General features: G+C 41.8%; 1 protein-coding gene across 7 annotated transcripts in view; it reads right to left on the bottom strand.

The window, feature by feature from the left end:
- Positions 1-20,045, bottom strand: part of FGF13 (fibroblast growth factor 13) — a 336,830-nt gene that overhangs the window by 54,810 nt on the left and 261,975 nt on the right. For all 7 annotated transcript variants that reach the window (XM_037909138.2, XM_043522501.1, XM_043522499.1 and 4 more), the window contains one exon: positions 16,930-17,033. In XM_037909138.2, the coding sequence (XP_037765066.1) occupies positions 16,930-17,033 (104 nt within the window). The remainder of the gene's footprint in view (positions 1-16,929; positions 17,034-20,045) is intronic.

The raw sequence follows: 20,045 nt of genomic DNA, 5'->3' as shown, positions 1-20,045 counted from the left end.
TACCCTCCGTCTCTTCACTGCCCCATATGAAACAACCCCGTCAGTAAATGCTCAGCTATTTTTTGAGAATTTCTATCTCCAGCAATTCCAGGTTTATATGAGTGTAGCAAGAGCAAATTCTGGCCCAGGGATTCTGAACACATTCATGTCTTTGGTTTGATCCATCATACAGATAGTGCCCAGCTGTAGTATTTGATTCCAGATTCCAAGTTGTTCTTTCCCTCACCATCTCTGTCTGTTGAGATCTGGGATTTTGGTCCAGGCTTATTTCTGAAGGGTCTACACTGTGCATGACGTCAATCTTTGCATTATTACTTCAATGGCTTGGAGCTAAGATTCAGGACAATGAAAAGCTTTCTTGCATCTCGTCAGATTGCGAACCTGCTCCTGCTCCAATGGTTAAGCTCTCCCTGATTTCAGCGGGAGTAGGATGGAGAACTGACACAATAAATTACTGCAGTTAGATAACAGTCATTGTAAAGCACTGTAAAGAGGTATTAATTCTACCCTTACACATCAAACTCACTCCTGCCTTTCTTGGTGGCTCTCACCTACAGTGGAGACACACAGATTTCAAAACCATTTTGATCTTCTTTGATTTCCCTAGAGGTCATGTGATGCAATGTGAGATCACACGAAAGTATCTCCATTTCAGATTCTGGCAGCAGATGCAGTAAAATGCAGGAATGATGCTGGGTTGGTGCAGTGTGGGCATATGTAGCATAGAACCCAATAAATGATTCAAAGAGCAATAGTATGAACAGATTTTTCCCCACAATGCTTGAAAACAGCAGTCTCTGTAAGGCCTCTTATAAGATTGCCCCTTTTTGTCACTCTGCTGGCACAAAGGGGCCGGGGAGCCAGCAGGACAGGCCACGTGGACATTCCCCTTTTGTAAGGGGAACATAAAGGTGACACCTCACAACCTCTGACATAAGGGGCATGGCCAGATGCAGTAGGGTGCAACTTGAGCACCATTGTACTCTGGCTATTCCTAACTGCAAGAAAGCCCCCTGGAAGCCACAGAAATCCGGGCATAATTTGGAGCAGCCTATTTCATTTTATGTCAGGGCCAAGCTGGTCCTCAGCCCTACTCAGAATCCAAGGTCCAAAAAGCCAGTGCAGACCCATCTTTGCCCCTAACTCCTGCACTGCACTCACTCAAGTCAGCTGAGACTCAGCATCAGGGTCCTGCTGAGGCAGCTCTTGAATTAGAGCCATCCCACAGTTCATGAGATATGCAACATCAGATTTGTTCACGGATATCAATCACAGAGAAAAACAGGTATTTGTGCTTGCATTTCACTGCCACTCTGCGCTGTGCCCTTTATGTTGTGCTTGCTGCATTACACAATGACACACAATAGCGTGTACTGATGAAACACCTCTTAAGGGACAGTGTGACATGAATGATGATACATGTTGACATGACTTCTTAGGAGAGAAAGCACGGTGTTCAAAATAAATGTTCACTTGAAGTGGATACCTGACCTCTCAAAACGTGCCATTGCAAACTCTCTTCTGATGGCTCCAATTTATCTGTCCATTTCCATACCATTCTTAGAATATCAGCATCCTCCACTGATGCAGTGACCAACAGCGATGCTCTAATTAGGGGATCCCTCAGTATTTCCATTATTAGTCCATACAGACTGCTGAATGCCTGTCTGTCCACATTTCCACTCCCCCCTTTTTTTTGTTGTTGCTTGGCCACAAAAACACACTGCTGGCTGAAACTTGGCAAGCACAACCTTGGGTGATGCTGACAATTTTTGGAGCCTGGAGTTAATGATTTTTCTGATTGTAACTCAGAAAGAGCTTTGGATTTTCTAAGCAGAAATACTGTATGCCCATTAACCCAAAATATGCGTTCTGGAAAACCAGCCAAGGTTTCTCTCTTTCTCACAGAAGTCCTTACTGCACATGTACAGCCCATATGATAGGCTGACAGCAGCTTCAAATGGTCTACGCTGATATCAACATGTGAACTGTGGACCTGCTGGGCCTTGCTTCCTTAAGCAAAACACCCCACTGAGAGCTAAGCATTACCGGCATCACCCCGTCTTTCAATGACCAATCGTCTCCTTCCCGTTTGGGCGTGGTTGTCTCATTCTAAATAACATATACATACCAATATTCAAGTAGAGCAGAATGAGTTAAGAGAAGTCTTCATTTCCTTGCTGATCTCAGTGTGTGTTGCTGACTTAAAGCACAGGGATAGCCCTGTGGTCGTTTTTGATTGGTCAAAAACACACTTGAGTTGTCATGTGTCCATATCAAGTTTTAGCCAATTGCCTCCCCCCAAGTTCAGAGAGACAGAGGTATGGACAAACAGTTCCAGTTGTGGCTCATCTCTATTTCAAGCAGACACAGGAACAACAAAATGGTTTGGGTTTTACAAAACCTCAGTTGGAGTTTTGGTCCAGGTCCCACTCTACATGACTACCCACAATTTGTGGGTCTCTGATCAAAGGGTCTGGGTTTGCCCATCTTTAATTGCTCGCTTAGAGTAACATATATTACTTAAAACCTGTGTTAACACACGAAATGCCTATGGTATCATAATGGTAGGTATGCAAAACAATAATTACTTTAGAGAGCGTTTTGCTTGTTATTAAAAGTAAGTCAGATTTTATCAAGCCTTTAGGGTCTCTGAGATTAAAGAGAAATGAGGCAATTTACAAATAAATAAGGGAATTTGCTTGCTGCTTTGTAAACCCATTCATCAGACTATGTTAAAGAAGCAATAAAAGAAATCAGGAAGGCTAGAGAGGAAAGGATGTATTTGCTCATTTCCCAGATAATATGCACCCATCAGCCTCTTCTTCCACACATCTCTCCTCATGAGCAACAAACCCCATTACAAAAACTTGAACAGTAAAAACATCTTTTCACAAATCAAGAGACGAGCCCTAGAGCAACAGTGTTTGCAAGCAAACTTTCCCAAAGTCTGATTGTTCTTAGGGGCCATATTTGGGAGCTGGAGTGGACCCATGGCAGGGATAGGGTGAGAACAATGTTTGAATCCAGGTCTGAGTTTTCCCAAAGTTCAGGGTTTATTCAGATCTGGAGTTTTGGTTAGGGGTCATTTCTGCCCCAAACTCAAAATATTTCACTCCTGTAAATAGGCACCACATCACAAACAGATCATGATGGCTGGGGCATGAGAAAAAAAAATTACCATAAAGACACCAAGGCTCAAACTCTCCTCTAGGTTTGTGCAATCCCATTGCAGTCACTGGAGTTGCAGATAAGTAAGAGAGGACAGAATTTGGCCCCAAGCCTGGATATTACAAGCAGAAGCCAAAATGTACAGTCCTTGCTCACTCAAAGCTTCCTTTTCAGACAATGGGAGTCTCATTTGGTTGAGGACTGAATAAGGTGGTAGGATTTGGCCCTAGTGTATCATATTATCGTCAGACAACTTGGTCTAATGATTACTTAACTTTACTAACAATGCTTTGCTGATTAAAAAAAAAAGTATAGATTGGATAATTACTATCTGAAAAAGCGAAGACACTAACACACAACACTGCGAACAATTATCCACATTAAATCCAAATTGTTTCAAAAGAGAAACAGCAAATGTTTAGAAGACGGCTGCACAGGGAAACTAAACAACCTAACAAAGAAAAGGCTAGTATTAAATGAGGAAAAAAATTACTCATCTGCCCTTATTGTCATTCTCGCGATTATAAAACTATGGGCGGTAAGTATGGAGGGGTTTGACTTTTGGGTCATTACCAGCTGGGTGGCTGAAGATTCACTGCAAGCCTCTACACGCCCAACGTCGACATTTTTCACAGCATTCGTGTAGGAAGTTAGGTCAACCCCCCTTTTTGGCGACCAATTTTTAGGGCCGAATAAGGGCCATGAGAGTGAACAAGTAGGGGGAGCACCTCCAGTGGATTCCCCTTTCACTAGGCATAAGGCCTCCTGTTGCCTTGGGATGGAGATCAGGCATATTTGGCAGAAGAACTTGCTTTCAGAGGTGTAACCATTGCTTCCTCGGTGCTGCTCTGCTGGCACCCTGCAGTGTCCAGATGAGCAGGACTATGTGGTCAATCCATGGGCTAAGGAGGGAGGAATCCTCCCACCAGGATACAGGGTGCTCTACTTTACGTAGTGCTTGGGAAGCCTCCAGATTCTTGAGCAGGTAGAGAAAGATTGAGGTGTGAGGTGGGTTGACCAGAGCACAGAAAGCCAGTGCTCCATCCTCTCCGCTGGCTAATTATTCATGGATTCATTGTGTTTAAGGCCAGAAAGGACCATCTGATCACCTAATCTGACCTCCTGTATATCACAGGCCATTACATTTCGCCCAGTTACCCCTGTGCTGAGCCCAATAACTTGTGTTAGGCTAAAGTGCACATCTTCCAGAAAGGCATCCAGTCTTGATCTAAAGACATCAAGAGATAGAAAATCCACCATTTCCCCCCTTGGTAGTTTGTTCCAATGGCTAATCGCTGTTAAAAACTCATGCCTAATTTCTAATATGAATTTGTCTGGCTTTAGCTTCCAGGCATTCGTTCTTGTTATGCCTTTTCCTCCAGATTAAAGAGCCCTTTAGTACTCAGTATTTTCTCCCCATGAAGGAATTTATACACTGTAATCAAGTCACCTCTTAATCTTCTGTTTTGAGACATTAAACAGAATGAGCTGTAAGTCTCTCCCTGTAAGGCCTGTTCTCCAGCCCCTGAATAATTTTTTATGGCTCTTTTCTCTGCCCTTTCCAATTTTTCAACATATTTTATGGAATATGAACACCAGAACTGGACACTGTATTCCCGTATAGGTCTCAGCAATGCTGTACACAGAGGTAACATCACCTCTGTGCTCCTACTCACTACCCATGTTAACACATCCAAGGCTCACATTAGTCTTTTTTGTCACAGTATCGTACTGGGAGCTCATGTTGAATTGCTTCTCCACTGACCTTTAAATCCTGCTCAGACTCACTGCATTCCACGACACAATCCCTCATTTTGCAGGCCTGGCCTGGATTCTTCATTTGGCTATATTAAAATGCATTTGATTTGAATGGGCCCAAGCAATCCAGATTGCTCTGTGTGACTGTCCTGTCCTGTGCCAATCTGTGTCAGCCAGGGCAGGATAGTCACAGACCACTGACAAAAGTGTTGAAGTGTGTCAGACCTCCTACCGAATGCTGCAGAAGCCCACTAAGATTCAGGCCTTGATCCTGCAACTGACACTGTGCAGTGGACCCGTGCCCTTGTCTAGAGCTCCAATAACTTCAGGGGGAGTCTGCCCGTGTGCAGAAAGTTGCAGGATCAGGGCTTTAGTGTTGGGCGTAGTTCAAAGCATTAGTGGCAGTCTTTACAGTCTTGTCTGGTCCAGAAATGTACTTACAGAAGAGAGCTTTCCTTCCCTACATCCTACCGTAACAGCTGAGGTCTACAGGGGTGTGTCTGCTCTTGGGACCTAAAGCTCTGCTTTCCCCCTTTGAAATGGATTCCCCCTGTGCCAGAGTTTTCCAAGCTTCAAATCACATTGCAAGGTTCTTCTGTTCAGCACTTCATCAAGCATTAGCTTGTGTTTCCTTCCTATTCTTTTATTTCTGTCTTCAGTCAGGCTCAGGGGATGATGTAGGATCATAGGGCAGGTTCATCTATGAGTTAGCACTGAGTTCTGCAAGCTCTTCAAAATTATTGCTCAGGGTTCTGGGACTTTTCTTACAGGCACACTAAAATCATTAAATGAGACACACTACTAGTAACTCTCAGCAAAGAAATATCAGTCTTAGCTTGCTTCTCAGTTTGACTAGGAATGCAAATTTGTGAAGTAATTAACTAATGTGCTAGAAATCAACAATTTGCATAGAACACTTTCAGGTCTTCTGAGTTATAGCTGCAAAAATCTCCATCTCAAGAACAAGTTTTTGGAAGTATGTAAACAACATGGCTACAAATGGAGCAAGGTCCCAGTCCCTCAGTTTAGTTTATATTGAAATTATTTAATACAGAGAAGGCTTAAGTATAATTTAAAGCCAAGATTTTCAAAACTGGATACATAAAATGAGGCTCCTAAGTCCATATTTAAGTGCACAAATCCATTTAAATAGTTGGCCTGAGTTTCAAAAATGCTGAGAACCCAGTAAAGCTGCTGCATGCTCAGCATATTTGATAATCAGGTCTCTGATTTTGGTTACTTACACATGGATTTAGTAGTAGCCTAATGTTAAGCATCCAGGTTTGAAAATCTTAGTCTATTTCTGTACAAATGAGATAACAGATTCAGCATCCTACATTGGATAATCTTCCTACACTAAAATGGAATCAACTGAATGGATCTGATTGCATTCAGAGGAATAACCAGAGTCATAAAATGGTTTGGGTCAGAAGGGACTTGAAGAGGGCCTAGTTCCCGCAGCATTAATTTAATTATTCCTAAATGTAATTATTCCTAAATCATCCCTGGTAGATATGTACTAAGTGCACTCTTAAATAACTATCTACAAACTCCACTGGTGCCTTCTCCCCTTGCCGGACTATTCTTTTTAGGCACCAGGCCAAAATCTGTTCAGATTTACATCCCACTAAAATCAGAACATTTAACCTAATTTTCCCCACTGAATTCTATTCTAGGCCTTCTGAAACATGGAAGGTGGGTAGGATTTAACACCATCACACACAAGGGAAGTGGCAACACATAGTATCAGGTTTCATAGTAACAGCTGTGTTAGTCTGTATTTGCAAAAAGAAAAGGAGGACTTGTGGCACCTTAGAGACTAACCAATTTATCTGAGCATAAGCTTTCGTGAGCTACAGCTCACTTCATCGGATCCGATGAAGTGAGCTGTAGCTCACGAAAGCTTATGCTCAGATAAATTGGTTAGTCTCCAAGGTGCCACAAGTACTCCTTTTCTTTTAACACATAGTACGTATCCAGTCTTTGCTTGTCCATTACAACCAAAAATCATTGTCTTCTAGAGAAAGGTGATAGGGAACAGTAAACTGTGCTAAGTGGTAGAGTTTATCACAGCATTCTTGCTCCTCTGATTGCATTGCACAGACAGCATGTTGCTAATGTAACACATAGTCTTGAATACCAGAGCTTTCCCTACAGCTAAACAACTAGAAGTCCTCCAAAAGAGCAATTGTTAAAAACCACAAATCTCTCGAAGAATGAACTTCTCATGAAATACATATCATACATAACTGCACTGAACTACTTCATGGGAAAGCATTAGCATTGTTAGCTACTGTATATTTCAAAATGAATCCTATGCATTAAATTCAAGAGATTGCACAATTATTTAAGCAAATAAAAGTGCATCTATAAGACACAAATGCTTACCTACAGACACTGACAATTGCTTATTGCTGTACAAATGATCTACAACTCTGTGTCTTAGTTCCTCATCTGCAGAAAGGTGATGATAATACACCTTTGCCTCAACATCTCTCTTGCTTGTCTATTTAGATTGTAAACTATCTAGAGCAGAGACTACTCTTCGTACTATGCTGTCTGGTACTACATGTTTGCATAGCATCTTGCACAATGCGACCCCAATCTCAATTCTGATCACGAGACAATACACAAATAATGAATAACAGCAAGAAAAAGGATGGCAGATATTGCAGAAAGTAGGATTCTCAAATTCATGAAACGATGTATGCTGAGTATACATCAGCTAACACAAACCTGTATTTTAGAAAGTGGCTTAAATGTAAACAAACACTTGCATTAGACATGGGTGCTGTCCAGCCGAACAAATGACAGATTCAATAGCTGCCCATCTTGCTGTAGTACCTCTTTCTCCTGGCCCTCTGTCAAACAACCACATCGCTCGGCAATAAAAATCAATTAACAGGAATGACTGCCATTTTTAATGAAGGGGAATTCACTGTTCAAAATGGTGCCAACCCAGAATTTAAGGTGAACACGTATGAGAAAGCTATTGCAACAATCCATTAGAAGCTACCAAATCCAATGCCCTCGGCACTAAAAATGGAGACCTCTGCTGCTTAAGCTAAAGGAGCAACTCCATCAGCTGATAGCAACAGTAGTCTCTTATCCTTTTGTGGACCACCACACCCTGGCCCAATGTTTGACACTATTATGTAAACTCTCCTTTTTTAAAAAAAAATGACAATTGATTCTTTACAATGTCCCAAAAGATAAAACTCAAACAGAAACTTTTCATGAACTGATATTAGATAAACTGCATTTGAACCTCACCCTAAGGGGTGTGTGTGCATGTGAGGAAATGAAACTCTTTAAAACTTGTTTGCATAACCTGTTTCATACAACTAAATTTGATGAAAGATGATATTAATATCATCAGTTGTGAATATACAAGGAAATATACAAAGCAAATTCATGTACACACATTCATGTGTAATAATATGACCCATTTTAGTGTATTTTCATAGGAACTGGCTGCTTCAGTCTAAATCATAGAATCATAAAATATCAGGGTTGGAAGGGACCTCAGGAGATCATCTAGTCCAACCCCCTGCTCAAAGCAGGACCAATCCCCAATTTTTGCCCCAGATCCCTAAATGGCCCCCTCAAGGACTGAACTCACAACCTTGGGTTTAGCAGGCCAATGCTCAAACCACTGAGCTATCCCTCCCCCCAAATCATAGACTTCGCGTCCCCAAAATGGACTAGCAATGTGGTTCACTCATTAATGTACTAGAACAAAACATGATTTTCATCATGATACTTGGTTGTCATGACAAAGCTTTAGAGCTCCACGAATGTTGCATTTGAACTAGTAAATGCTGCTTTTGTTACGTGGTTTCGGAAACGTCTGCCTCTTATTTTTGTAAGCAGATTGCCTAACTCTGCTAGCCGCATGTTTTAATACGGGAAGAGCCTGCAATTGCTTTCAGTATTGTTTTGCCTTCTGCCACCAACAGTACGTTACATGCAAGTAAATGAGTGTTTTCTTTGCAGTGTTGTTGTAGTCGTATTGATCCCATGATATCAGAGAGACAAGGTGGGTGAGGTCATATCTTTTATAGGACCAACTTCATTAGTGAGAGAGACAAGCTTTCGAGCTCACACAGAGCTCTTCTTCAGGTCTGGGAAGGGGACTCAGAGTGTCACAAACCTTCCTTTTTCCTACAACTGCGGAGGTATTAAATGCCCACTTCACCTTGAATGGGGTCTTACAATATGGTAACGCCTTCTGCTAAATCATCTGTTCCATCTTGTATTGAGCTGTGCCAACAGGTGTTAAGTGACTGGAACAGCACACAGGAACCTTTCCCAGTGGAAATTTCCATGTGTGCAAAACAGATGAAGCACCTACTTCTCCTCTGTCGCTCACATACCACTCTTTAAATGTCTGTTTTAACAGAGATGTGTGATGTATTAATGCATGGTGGTTGGGAGAATCAGATCAGATGCGTTTGCTAGAGTGCAGCACCACCCTGTTCTTCATCAGGGGAGCGGATTTATTTTAGTCACTTTGGTTTTGGACTTGCAGTTCTCTCCCTTTCAGAATATTACCTCACTTTCTTCTATTCATTGAGCTTCATCGGTCTCCCAAATGCTTGGTAAATTTTCTAATTTATTAAGACACGTGGAGACATTATATTGTAAATTAATGGTTGTTGACGATTTCTGTCCAAATCTCCTTCCTTGTGTAAAAATTTTTTGCTATAGCGAATAGCCAATGGGACTACTTCCTTAGGTAAGGATTACTTCGTGAGTGAGCTTTGCAGGATCCAGCCCTTAAACTCAAATATTATGTGGTGGGATATACACAAGAAAGGGTTAGATTCGATTACTATCCTCAGCAATGTTTGGCACACCACTAGAGTTACACATTTGAAGGCAAAATCTCTTCCATTGGAAATTTGTCTGTTCCACTAACTGGAATTTCTTTGGTTCTCTCCTTTTTCTGATCATTCACTTATTTACTTTGAGCTTCGTGTGCCTTCTGTTAGTGTCAATATGGCTCGGATGGCAGCAGATGCTCCTCTGGGATGGGAGGGTAGTCTTCACTAGGTTTGGACATACTGGTCTGAATGAATCAGAACTGATGTGAACCTTTGCCCCAAACTTGAACTGAACCAGAACTAAAACCTTTAAAACCTTTCTAGCAAGTCAACAGAATGAACATTTAAGAAAAAGTGTTTTTAATTTTGATTTGCCTCTGTATTTACTGACTCCATCTGGGACAAGAAATATAAGTGCTGAAATATGGTAGGCTTTTCCAACCTCACTTGAGACTGTAAGTACTGGAAAGCTTAAAAGAAGCCTGGGTTTTGTTGTTGTTGTTGTTGTTCTTTTGAGATTGCTAGCCCAATTTGGAAGACTCATTAGATAGCTCAGATATGGTGTGGATAAACTTTACCTACTTTAGGGAGCTGATGCAAACCAAACTCACAACACTTTTGAAGTTCACCCATCACTACTTTCCGTAGTACCTGGGTTCACACTGACTGGTGACAGCAATTCTAGTGAAGTTTTGCACAGTTAGAAGTGCCAACCATCTTTGCTTTGGGAGTGAAGCCATAGGGCCTGAATTGGCTCACACTTTGGTATTACTCAGGCATATCTCCCCTGGGGTCAATGGAGTTACACCAGAGTCAGTGAGAGGAGAACCAGCCTTCTAAAGCACAGCTGGTTTATTGCTCTTCACCTGCAACTCTGTTTCTCCCTGATTTTTAAGATTAACACACCTGTACTCCACCAATTATTGAGCCTGGTTTGCCTAGTTGCTCCCTGGATTGAGACGAGGCAGAAGAACTGTATAGCTCAACTTTCACTGCCATTTTAGATAAAATTGCAGAAATGAGAAGGCCGGGGACTCTCAAGGAAAGCATCAGTGTCACACTGTAGCCTCCACAGAGCATACACAATTAAAAGTCCCATATGTTTACTTAGGTAAACCATCTGTTTTGCTAGAAAAAAAGCGATCATGCTAGCATTATAGCCACAGGTATAGCAAACTCACTGACCTGTTCTAAATTTTGGATTCTTGCATTAATCCTAAATTGATTAGTGAAAGTGCAAAAGAAAAAGTGTGGGTCTTAGTAAAATTTTTACTGGAAAAACTGATCTTTTCCCTTGCTCTGATCCTTTCTCCTTCTAGTGATTTTTTTCTCTACTCTGCTCCAAATGTGTGTCTCTCTCTCTTATTTATTTACTTTAAAGAATTTAGTTACTGAATCAAAGTTGCAAGTTGTTTTAAATGTACCACCCAACAATCTCTTTCTGGTGGATTCTTTTCCAAATTTTGCTCCAGTAACACAGTATTGAGCCAATCTTACTTTCTATAACTCATGAACGTTCCCTTGATTTCTGTGAACAGATGTCACTTTAAGAGGATGGTATTCACACATTCTGTGATTGAAGCAGCTGTAAGGTGCTTGACTTCAGCAGGACCCACTCTGTAGCCAAGAGTTTATTACACAGCCATTTTCTCATCATGCCCAGTAACACTGGCTTCTAGTCAAAGAGTCTGATCTTCCAAGGCTCTCAGGATGTGCATCTCCCAGTGGCTGCAGTATGAGAGAGTGTGCTCAGCTGCACCTCGCTGGATTTGAGAGCTGGCTCAGGAAAGCAGTGAAGCTCCAGGAGTTTCAGCTTACAGAGATTCCTCATGATTCTTCCAGTGGAGCGCAGGGTCTACCCTCCCTCCCCCTCCTCTCCATGGAAATGGCAGGGCATCTGTCTCCCCACATCTACAGACTCCTCGAATCCACCAGAGGCAAGTAGCTGGTGAGTAGAAGCCTCCCACCTCTCTCCCCTCCCACCTCCCCCACCTCCTAACACCCATTCACAGCACCCCTCAGTAAGGAGGCATGCTGCTGGGGAATGCTCCACTCCTCTCCAGGCAGTAACCCCACTCCAGGGAGCATCCTACCTCATGGAGGGGGGGACCACACAATTTATGACAAGCTCTGGGCCAAATGGCCCATTCCTCCTGAGCAATGCAGCAACAAGGTGTGTGAAGGGGGAGGGGACAAAGGCAACTTTAAAGCACTTTTGTGCTTTCCACTTGCGCCGCCTGGCCCCTGGCATAAGTTAGAGCAGCCTCAGGGCATCTTGAGCTGCTGGAAAGCATTTGTCTGTCTGGGCTGGTTTTGTTCCAGCTTAGGAGCCTCCTTATGTTGGGCTAATTCCCCAATGGCCATTTCCACTTCCATTATGGCTCCCTTTCACCACTGGACTGACACGAGGGGGCTGGGCCTGTGCACCTGGCAGCAAAGTGGTGCACCTCTGTCCCTGCGGTAAGAATCTAGTCAAGTGCAAGTCCTGCACCAGACAATTAATTCCAAAGAAACTCAATTGTGGTTAGCACTAGAAAGCTGACTGGTGAGCAGTGCTGCCAGCCCGTTTGAATCTATAGCAGCAGTAATAACAGTAAGGAAGTCGCACATCTCTCTAGCTAAGAATTAGGTATTATGAAAAGGAAAATTCACTGCAGCAGTCTCGAAGAAGCTATCTTTTAGGAGAAGTTACGGTGTAACAGCCTATTCTGTACTTGAGGATTATTGGTGGAACATGATTTATATTGACATGCAAATTTAATGAGATGAAGATTTTGATTGTTTCTCCTATCTCTAGGTTCAGGCTATTTCCCTGAGGTGGAAAAATGCTCTTTGCAAGAAATTCGTTATGTGCAAATGTGTCTTTTCTCCAGTATACTAAAACCAAATTAAAAAAACACTCTAAGACTATAATCACATTTAATTTCTGTTGGCCATAATCAACATGAATGCATTAGATCATATTTACTTGTAGTGCAGTTACTGTACCTACGTGTATGATGATCTAAGTAAAATATGTTGGATACGGGAGATAGATGCTATGTACAGGTAAATTATATGTAAAATGGTGCATTATGTCTTATTTCAAAATGTTTCTATTAAATGCATTAAAAGAAACCCATGTTCACTCTGCATTAAGGATGTGCTGTTCTAGTCAAATAGTCAGGAAATGCTGAAGAAAAACACCTTACAGCAGTGATGTTACCTCAAGCACATCGTACATCCCGGTACACCTAACAAAACAAACATGAAGAATACTATATTAACCCATCACCTACCAATCGTCCTACAGCCATCTGGCAAGGTGCCGAGCCTTCCATTCCCAGGAGACACAATGAGGGTTGAGGGCACTAAATATCTCACAGGAGATGATAAGGGGCCCATGATGTGCACAGCCTAGGTTGCCTCAAACCCTTTTATGGAAAACACTCACACTTAATGAGCTGCCCACACACGGGCATGATCCCTCCTAGATCTTCATGGCTGGAATTGTTTAAAAGGCAGGATCGTGCACATTGTGAAGCAGCTTGAGCCTCCCTCGGGAATTCTGGTGGAGCCCTGCACCAAACCCATGGCTGGCACTGAAAAATGGGCTCCTACAAGCAAGAAACACTTACTTGGGTTACATACGGAAATGAGCGGGTTCACACAGACATTATGATGAAAAGACACGGTTGTTCACAAAACTGCAACATACTTTATCGTATTTGTGAAATAAAGACTCTAGCAAACAATAGTCACATGATACTTAAATTCACAAGCTCCAAGCTCATGACGTACTGCAACCTAACTTAAAACAATGGAGAGGCAGACTGCAGGTTTCTCGATATTGTCAGCAATGCAACACTCTCCCACAAATCATGGCAACATGAAAAAGCCCAGACTAGGATTTTGGCTGACGATTCTGCTACTTGGAATGAGAAGGAAACCTGCATTTTACTGTCCTCCCTGAAATGACTTTTAAAACACCGGTGTCATGGCTCAGTGAAAATCCTTGGCTGCTGGATTCTCACTTTGAATTTGGAGTGCTTTGGTAGTGGATGGGGGAATAACGTTTTCAGAGCTCCTGCGCTATGTTACATTCTTTGAGCTGAGAAAATACACGCCTCTCCTTTCATGAGCTTCACTCAACTGCTGCTTTGTGCCACTGGGAACCATCTCAGTTCAGCCCCAGTCACTTTCAGAGGGCAGAGGACCCCACAACTCAACTTCTTACAAATGCATACCTGAAAGGATTTTTTACCCTTTCATTCAAGAAGACAAAAGCATGCAAGAAATCCACAGGGCAAAGAGGCTCGAAGAACTGGTGTTTGGCACATGCTGTGGTCAGCCACGGTAAAAAAATAAAATAAATTAAAATTAAAATAAAATTAAACAGAGAACTGCTACTGCACAAAGAAGGCTGGGCTAGATTCACCAGGCTGTTCGACCAGGATGACCCTGGTGTAAGGCCACTGAAATCAAAATGATTCCAGCAGAAAATTGGCGTAACACAAGGTGAATCAAGCCCACTGCTTTGATCTTCCACGGGTATCAGCTCGGAGGAAGGCCGTTACAGCTTCAAATGCCTCTTGATGAGGTCCCTCAAAATAAAATCTTAAGGGCATGATCACCCTTGGAGATGCACTCACACCACTGCCATTGACTTCCATGGGAAACCAGAGAGAGAACAGGGGCTTGAAACCCAGCACTTTTTATGGAAAAAAATTTCTCTCTCCAGTGTGAATTAACAGATGTGGTAGACTAACCGGATGAACAGTGATATCAGAAATGCACCATGTAAAATACTGTGAAGGTTTCCTTTTGTATTTATCATTTTCAGTCTCACTAGCCTGCCTACAGCATGTGTGCGTGCTTCTCTCTATATATTTTAACCAACTATCATTCTTCTCAGCTGAGTCAATCTCTTGTCCCTGAGGAGCTTTTATAATTACATTAGAGGCATCTTTTTTGCTGTAACTTACAGACGTGACAAACGATCTTGAAAAGTCTGACACTCAACCATAGATATCTGCTATCTACAGACTTATCATACACGGTAGATTTCCTCATGGTGCAAATCCACCTCACTCATGATTTCAAATCAGTGGCTCAGAAGGAAACAATTCTCTTGTGTCAATTAGACATCATAGTCCTAAAACCGCATCAGACTGAAAGCTAGACCCAGTAACTGCTACGTTACCAGACCAGAGATGGAGCTAAACAAACCATCAAACTGGAACAAGAAATAAACTTCTCATTAACCCCGACAATAACTGGTTAATGGTAGAAAAATATTTTCTTGAAATGCAAGATATTCAGAGAAAACCAGGTCAGCTTGATTGCCACAGAACTCATCAGTACAGAATATACCACACAGAATTGAAATACAACATGAAGAGAATTTCAGCCAACAGCTGAAAAGAAACCAAAGTTTGAGTCAGTTTTGATAGTGGTTAGTGCAAGGTATTGTCCTCGGAGACTCAGGACTCCTAGTTTCTATACCCAAATGTCAGAGTGCCCCTGTGTGACCTTGGGAAAAGCACTTTACCTTGCTGGGTCTTACTTTATCCCTTTATAAAACATTTATGATGTTTACCTGCCTCTCAGTGGGGTAAAAATTAATTGGCCTGATCCAACACCCATTGAAGTAAATGGTAGTCTTTCCATTGACTTCCATTTAATGGGCTTTGGATTAGGCCCAACGTTTGTAAAGTGCTTTGTACATTGCAGCTGAAAGGTACTATACAGTGCCAAGCATGCTGAATAAATTATTACTAACAATTCTCCACAGAGGGCAGTGCCAGGTATGATGAACTGGTAGAGCAAGTTAACAGGCTGTTTGTTTAGTCTATGGACTATTGCTTTCCAAACCAGTCTGTAAACCTGGGCAATACAGTTTAAAGCATATTTCTGCAAGTTGTGAGCGCCTGTCTGAGGTTGTTTCAGTCCCAGCAGAGCTAGAAAGAGATGATCATGACCTAGGCCACCATCTTCTCTTTCAATATTAAATGACACCATGAATGCTAATGTCATTTCCCTCTAAACACGGTGTATCTATACAGTTACAAGTAACTATAATGAGAAGAAATTAGGGAACAGAAAACATGGACTTCTATTTTCCCCCCAATGTGTTTGCTTTGGGAATTCAACAGTGCTTTGAGGCAGGTCCTCAGCTGGTATAAATCAGAGCAGCTCTCTTGAACTCAGTTGAGCTGTGCCCTTTTTCACCCGCTGAGAACCTGGCCCAAAGTATAGAGTCATTTTCACAGCTTCCCATGTAGTCAGTCTGTCTGTCCCTTGCTGAAGGGAACACTGAAAACAACTGGGGAGTAGAAAACCACTTAAAAGAATATGCAGGAACTGCAATTCTGGGCAGCCTTTTTCCAGGTCAAGCAAGGAGACCCCTGACTTCCTCCCATCCACTCTAGGACTATATGGATGGGGACATGATTAAACCTTTTTCTTTTCTTTCAAGAAAAGAAAGTGCCAAGCATTTAAAATAAAAATCAGAAATGAAAGCAGACACATTAAGAACGAGTGTGGAAATTCTCAGTGGAAAAGTACAGCAGTGTTAAATGGCTGTTAGACATCTATGACTTTGTATTTTAAAACGTGCATTTATGGCATAATAATACTACCAGCAAGAAGGGGTGGCCCAGTTGGGATTCAAATATAAGAAAATATTGCTTCCGATTATCTAACAGATGGGGTCATTGGTGTAACAACCAATTGGAGAATACAAATACTGACATGAGCTAATTTCACAATGGCATGAGCCATTAGGACCACCGATATGTTTCAGGCCTGTCTCTAGTCGTGATGTCCACCCTTAAAGGACTTGTTCAGACTCTCACCGTACATTAGACAAGGGGTAAAGTGACATCTCTCAGCAAACATAAAGGAAATGTTTGGTTTACTCACACGCACAAAGCAATAGTTTAAAGTGATCTCCACAGCTGTATTTTCTTACAATGTGGGGGGTGAGGGTGGGGTGGTCACTTTTTTCTTATAAAAGACACAGAGATTTTATTCCATACACTGCTTTGCATTCATTGCAAAAATGTGTAATGCACTAAATACAAGACATCACCTGCATATTACATTTCAAATCACGCGAATGTTCCCGTCGATACAGATTAGAATCAGGGTCACTGAACTTCAAATCGGAAAAAATATGGAAGTGGTTACTTACGGATGTGTATAGGTATCCTTCACTGTTCATTGCCAAATACAATTTTGTTTGAACCCCTTGAATAGCCACCACTCGTAAGCCCACGGGTATGAGGTTAAACAAAGCTAGGAGAGAAACGGACACAAATAGCAAAGTTAATCTTTTCAAATAATTATCTGAGATAGATGAGTAATGTATAATCATTATAACTATTCACAGTGGCTCTGGGCCTGCAAACACTTAATTCTAATACTTAGCTCTTATCTAGTGCTTGCCAGCAGCTGATCTCAAAGCACATTACAAAGGAAATCAGTATCGTTATCCCCATTTTGCAGATGGAGAAACTGAGGAACTGAGCGGTGACGTGACCTGCTCAAGGTCACCTAGAAGGCCAGAGACAGAGCCTATGAATAGAACTGAAGATCCCCTGAGTGTCAAGACAGTGCTCTATCCACTAGGCCACACAGCTTCCCATGATAGTAGTCATTCCATTAGCTACATATTGCCCTCAATAGCTCTCCTCACAACGGTAACGCAGCCCTTAGTAATAAGTGTTCTGCAGGATCAGGCCTAAACATTGTACTTTCAAAATTAAACTGCTTTTAATTCTCTGCTAGCATTTCTCCTCAGAATAATCAATAATATTTTCAATATTTACAGGCAGAGAGGCCTATATTTTAATAACGTTGAAGTTGGTACGTAGACTGGCAAATTAAGGAAATAAGCAGAGTTCAGCCTTGGCTCAAATTTTTGCTATTGTTGTTTGGCAGAGGAATTTTACCACTGTTTGAACCAAGTATTTTGTATCATCAATTCCCGCTGTAGGATTAAAAAGAAATGGCGTAAAGAAGGGTTATGAAAAACAACAGGAGCTGATGCCATAATCTATAGAGTCTCCTTTAGACTGTGGCATAAATGCAGGGTTAGAACTACATAATGCCATATTGAATTTTATTTACAATGTTTTTTTTACATGGCTGTAAAACTCCAATCTGCTCCAGGCTGAATTTTGGTATTTATGTTCGTTGTCCGAGGGTAATTTAAAAGCAAACCACCAATTTGAAATAAATTATTGATTTATTTACAAAGGTATAAGCAAAAAAATATGACCAGTTTTAAATTCCCTTTCAGCCTGACAACCCCCAAATGGACATGTTTAGTTACAAGAAAATTTGCAGCCTACCAGTGTTTAATACAGACTGTAAATTCTGGCAGTGCATCAATAAAACTTGGGGAAAAGAGCAAGTTTTAAAATGTCCTTAAAGGAGGGAGTGTCTTGGATTTAAAAAAGGGACTGGAGACCAAAGGCCAAATTCTTTACTGGTGTAAATGGGCAGAGCACCATTGATTTTAAATGAATGTCTCCCATTTATACCAGTGAGAATCTGGTCCCAAGACTTTTCGGTTCTCTTCCTGCCTTTGTCACGGGCTCTCTGTTTGACCTTGAAACATTAATTTAAGAGTTCCATGCCTCGCTTTCCCGATCTGTACATTGTGCATAAATACTGGTGCGAGTGGAACTTTTTAGGATGAAAAGATTTTTCACAGAAAAATGGGATTTCTGTCAAAAACACAATTTTTAATGACCAAATTCTTTTTCGACAAAAATATTTGGATTTTCAGATTTTTTTTTTCACTTTTTAAGGAACTGAAACCTTTTCGTTTTCAGCAAACACAAAGCTTTTAGTTTTAGGCCTCCACAAAGCAGCACAAATTTTCACTGGCATTTTAAAAATTTGTTTGCAGGGGAAAAAAACACAAATCGTTTCCTGCATAGCTGCAATAGTCACTTTATCAGGGAGTTGTGAAGATTCCTGACTTGCAGCCAGATTTTCAGAAGACCTCACCACATTGGAGACCCCCAATTCTTATTCAAGTAGAGGCAGCATAGTTTAGGCCAGTGATACTCAGACCTCGGTGGTCTGGAGCCAAATTAGCAATCAACATTACTCAAAAGAGCCAGAATAGTGTGAATTCATTGCTCCATGTACCGTAGTACGAGCTATTCATATAGAAACAGTATGACAGCAAATACTTCGTTTTTATATATATATATATACTGTGTGATTTAACTATTAACCAATCAGGATGCTTTTGCTGTGTTATCAACCAATTGTAGTTGATAAAATACAAATACTCGGTCAGTCATTTTGCGGTGAGAATTATTTATATATATATATATATATATATATATATATATATAAAAATAATTCTCACCGCAAAATGACTGACTGAGTATTTTATCAACTACAATTGGTTGATAACATGGTAAAAGCATCCTGATTGGTTAATAACTTAGATGGGTTAATAATTAAATCACACAGTGTTTTAATATCATCTGCTTCAACGAGCTGCAGAAGACCCATTAAAGATCCACTTGTGGCTTGGGATCGTCAGTCTGAGTATTGCTGGTTTAGCCTTTCAAGTCCCTAAAGCATTTGGCGAACATCTTACGAAGGTGTTTTGTAAGTGCAAACCGCAATGTTACTGTATGTTTTGCTGGCAGAGCGTGTCCGCACAACCGTACAGCCGTCAGCTGGTGCTGCTGGGACGCAGGAAGTTTAGATGGTCGAGGCTGAAACTCAAAGAGAAGAGCTGAAGAGCCAGTGGTTCTCCTTCCCCAGTATCTCTCCTCACCTCTGCTCTGCCAATCAAAACGGGACGAACCTCATTTTGAAACTCGCTCTTCCATTGGCGCTGTTCTTCCTACTGCCGTCAGCCTGCAGTCTGAGTCGGGATTTTCACCAGGAAGCTGTGTGTACGGTCTCCATGGTAAATGCTGGTAGGAGCCTGTCAATGGATCTGCTAAGGACATTTCTTCTGGTGCGGGACAAACCTGCCTAGGATGAGCTAGTTCCCAGATTTAAAAAGCGAGGGATGGTTTTCAGAGTAAGTCATCCTGCTGTGCTTGCCAAAGGGAGAGTGGGCTGAGTGCCATGCTGTGTGTATTCTGCCAGAGGAAGCCTGCCATCGCAGGGCGGGTTTGGGCGCCTCACTCTAAGGCACAGTCTGCTGCTTCACTGAGTCACAGAGCATACATGCCCACCAGAAACTGGCATGCCCTGGCAGCACGCACATTGGCTCTCATGAGGCAAGAGGAGCAACTTGGCCGCCGGCCGCCCCTCCTTGGGGCATGC

This window comes from Chelonia mydas, chromosome 9, assembly GCF_015237465.2.
Source record: "Chelonia mydas isolate rCheMyd1 chromosome 9, rCheMyd1.pri.v2, whole genome shotgun sequence".
NCBI classification, from domain to species: domain Eukaryota; kingdom Metazoa; phylum Chordata; order Testudines; family Cheloniidae; genus Chelonia; species Chelonia mydas.
The sequence above is the reverse complement of the archived record's forward strand: the minus strand, read 5'-3'. Positions and strand labels throughout refer to the sequence as shown.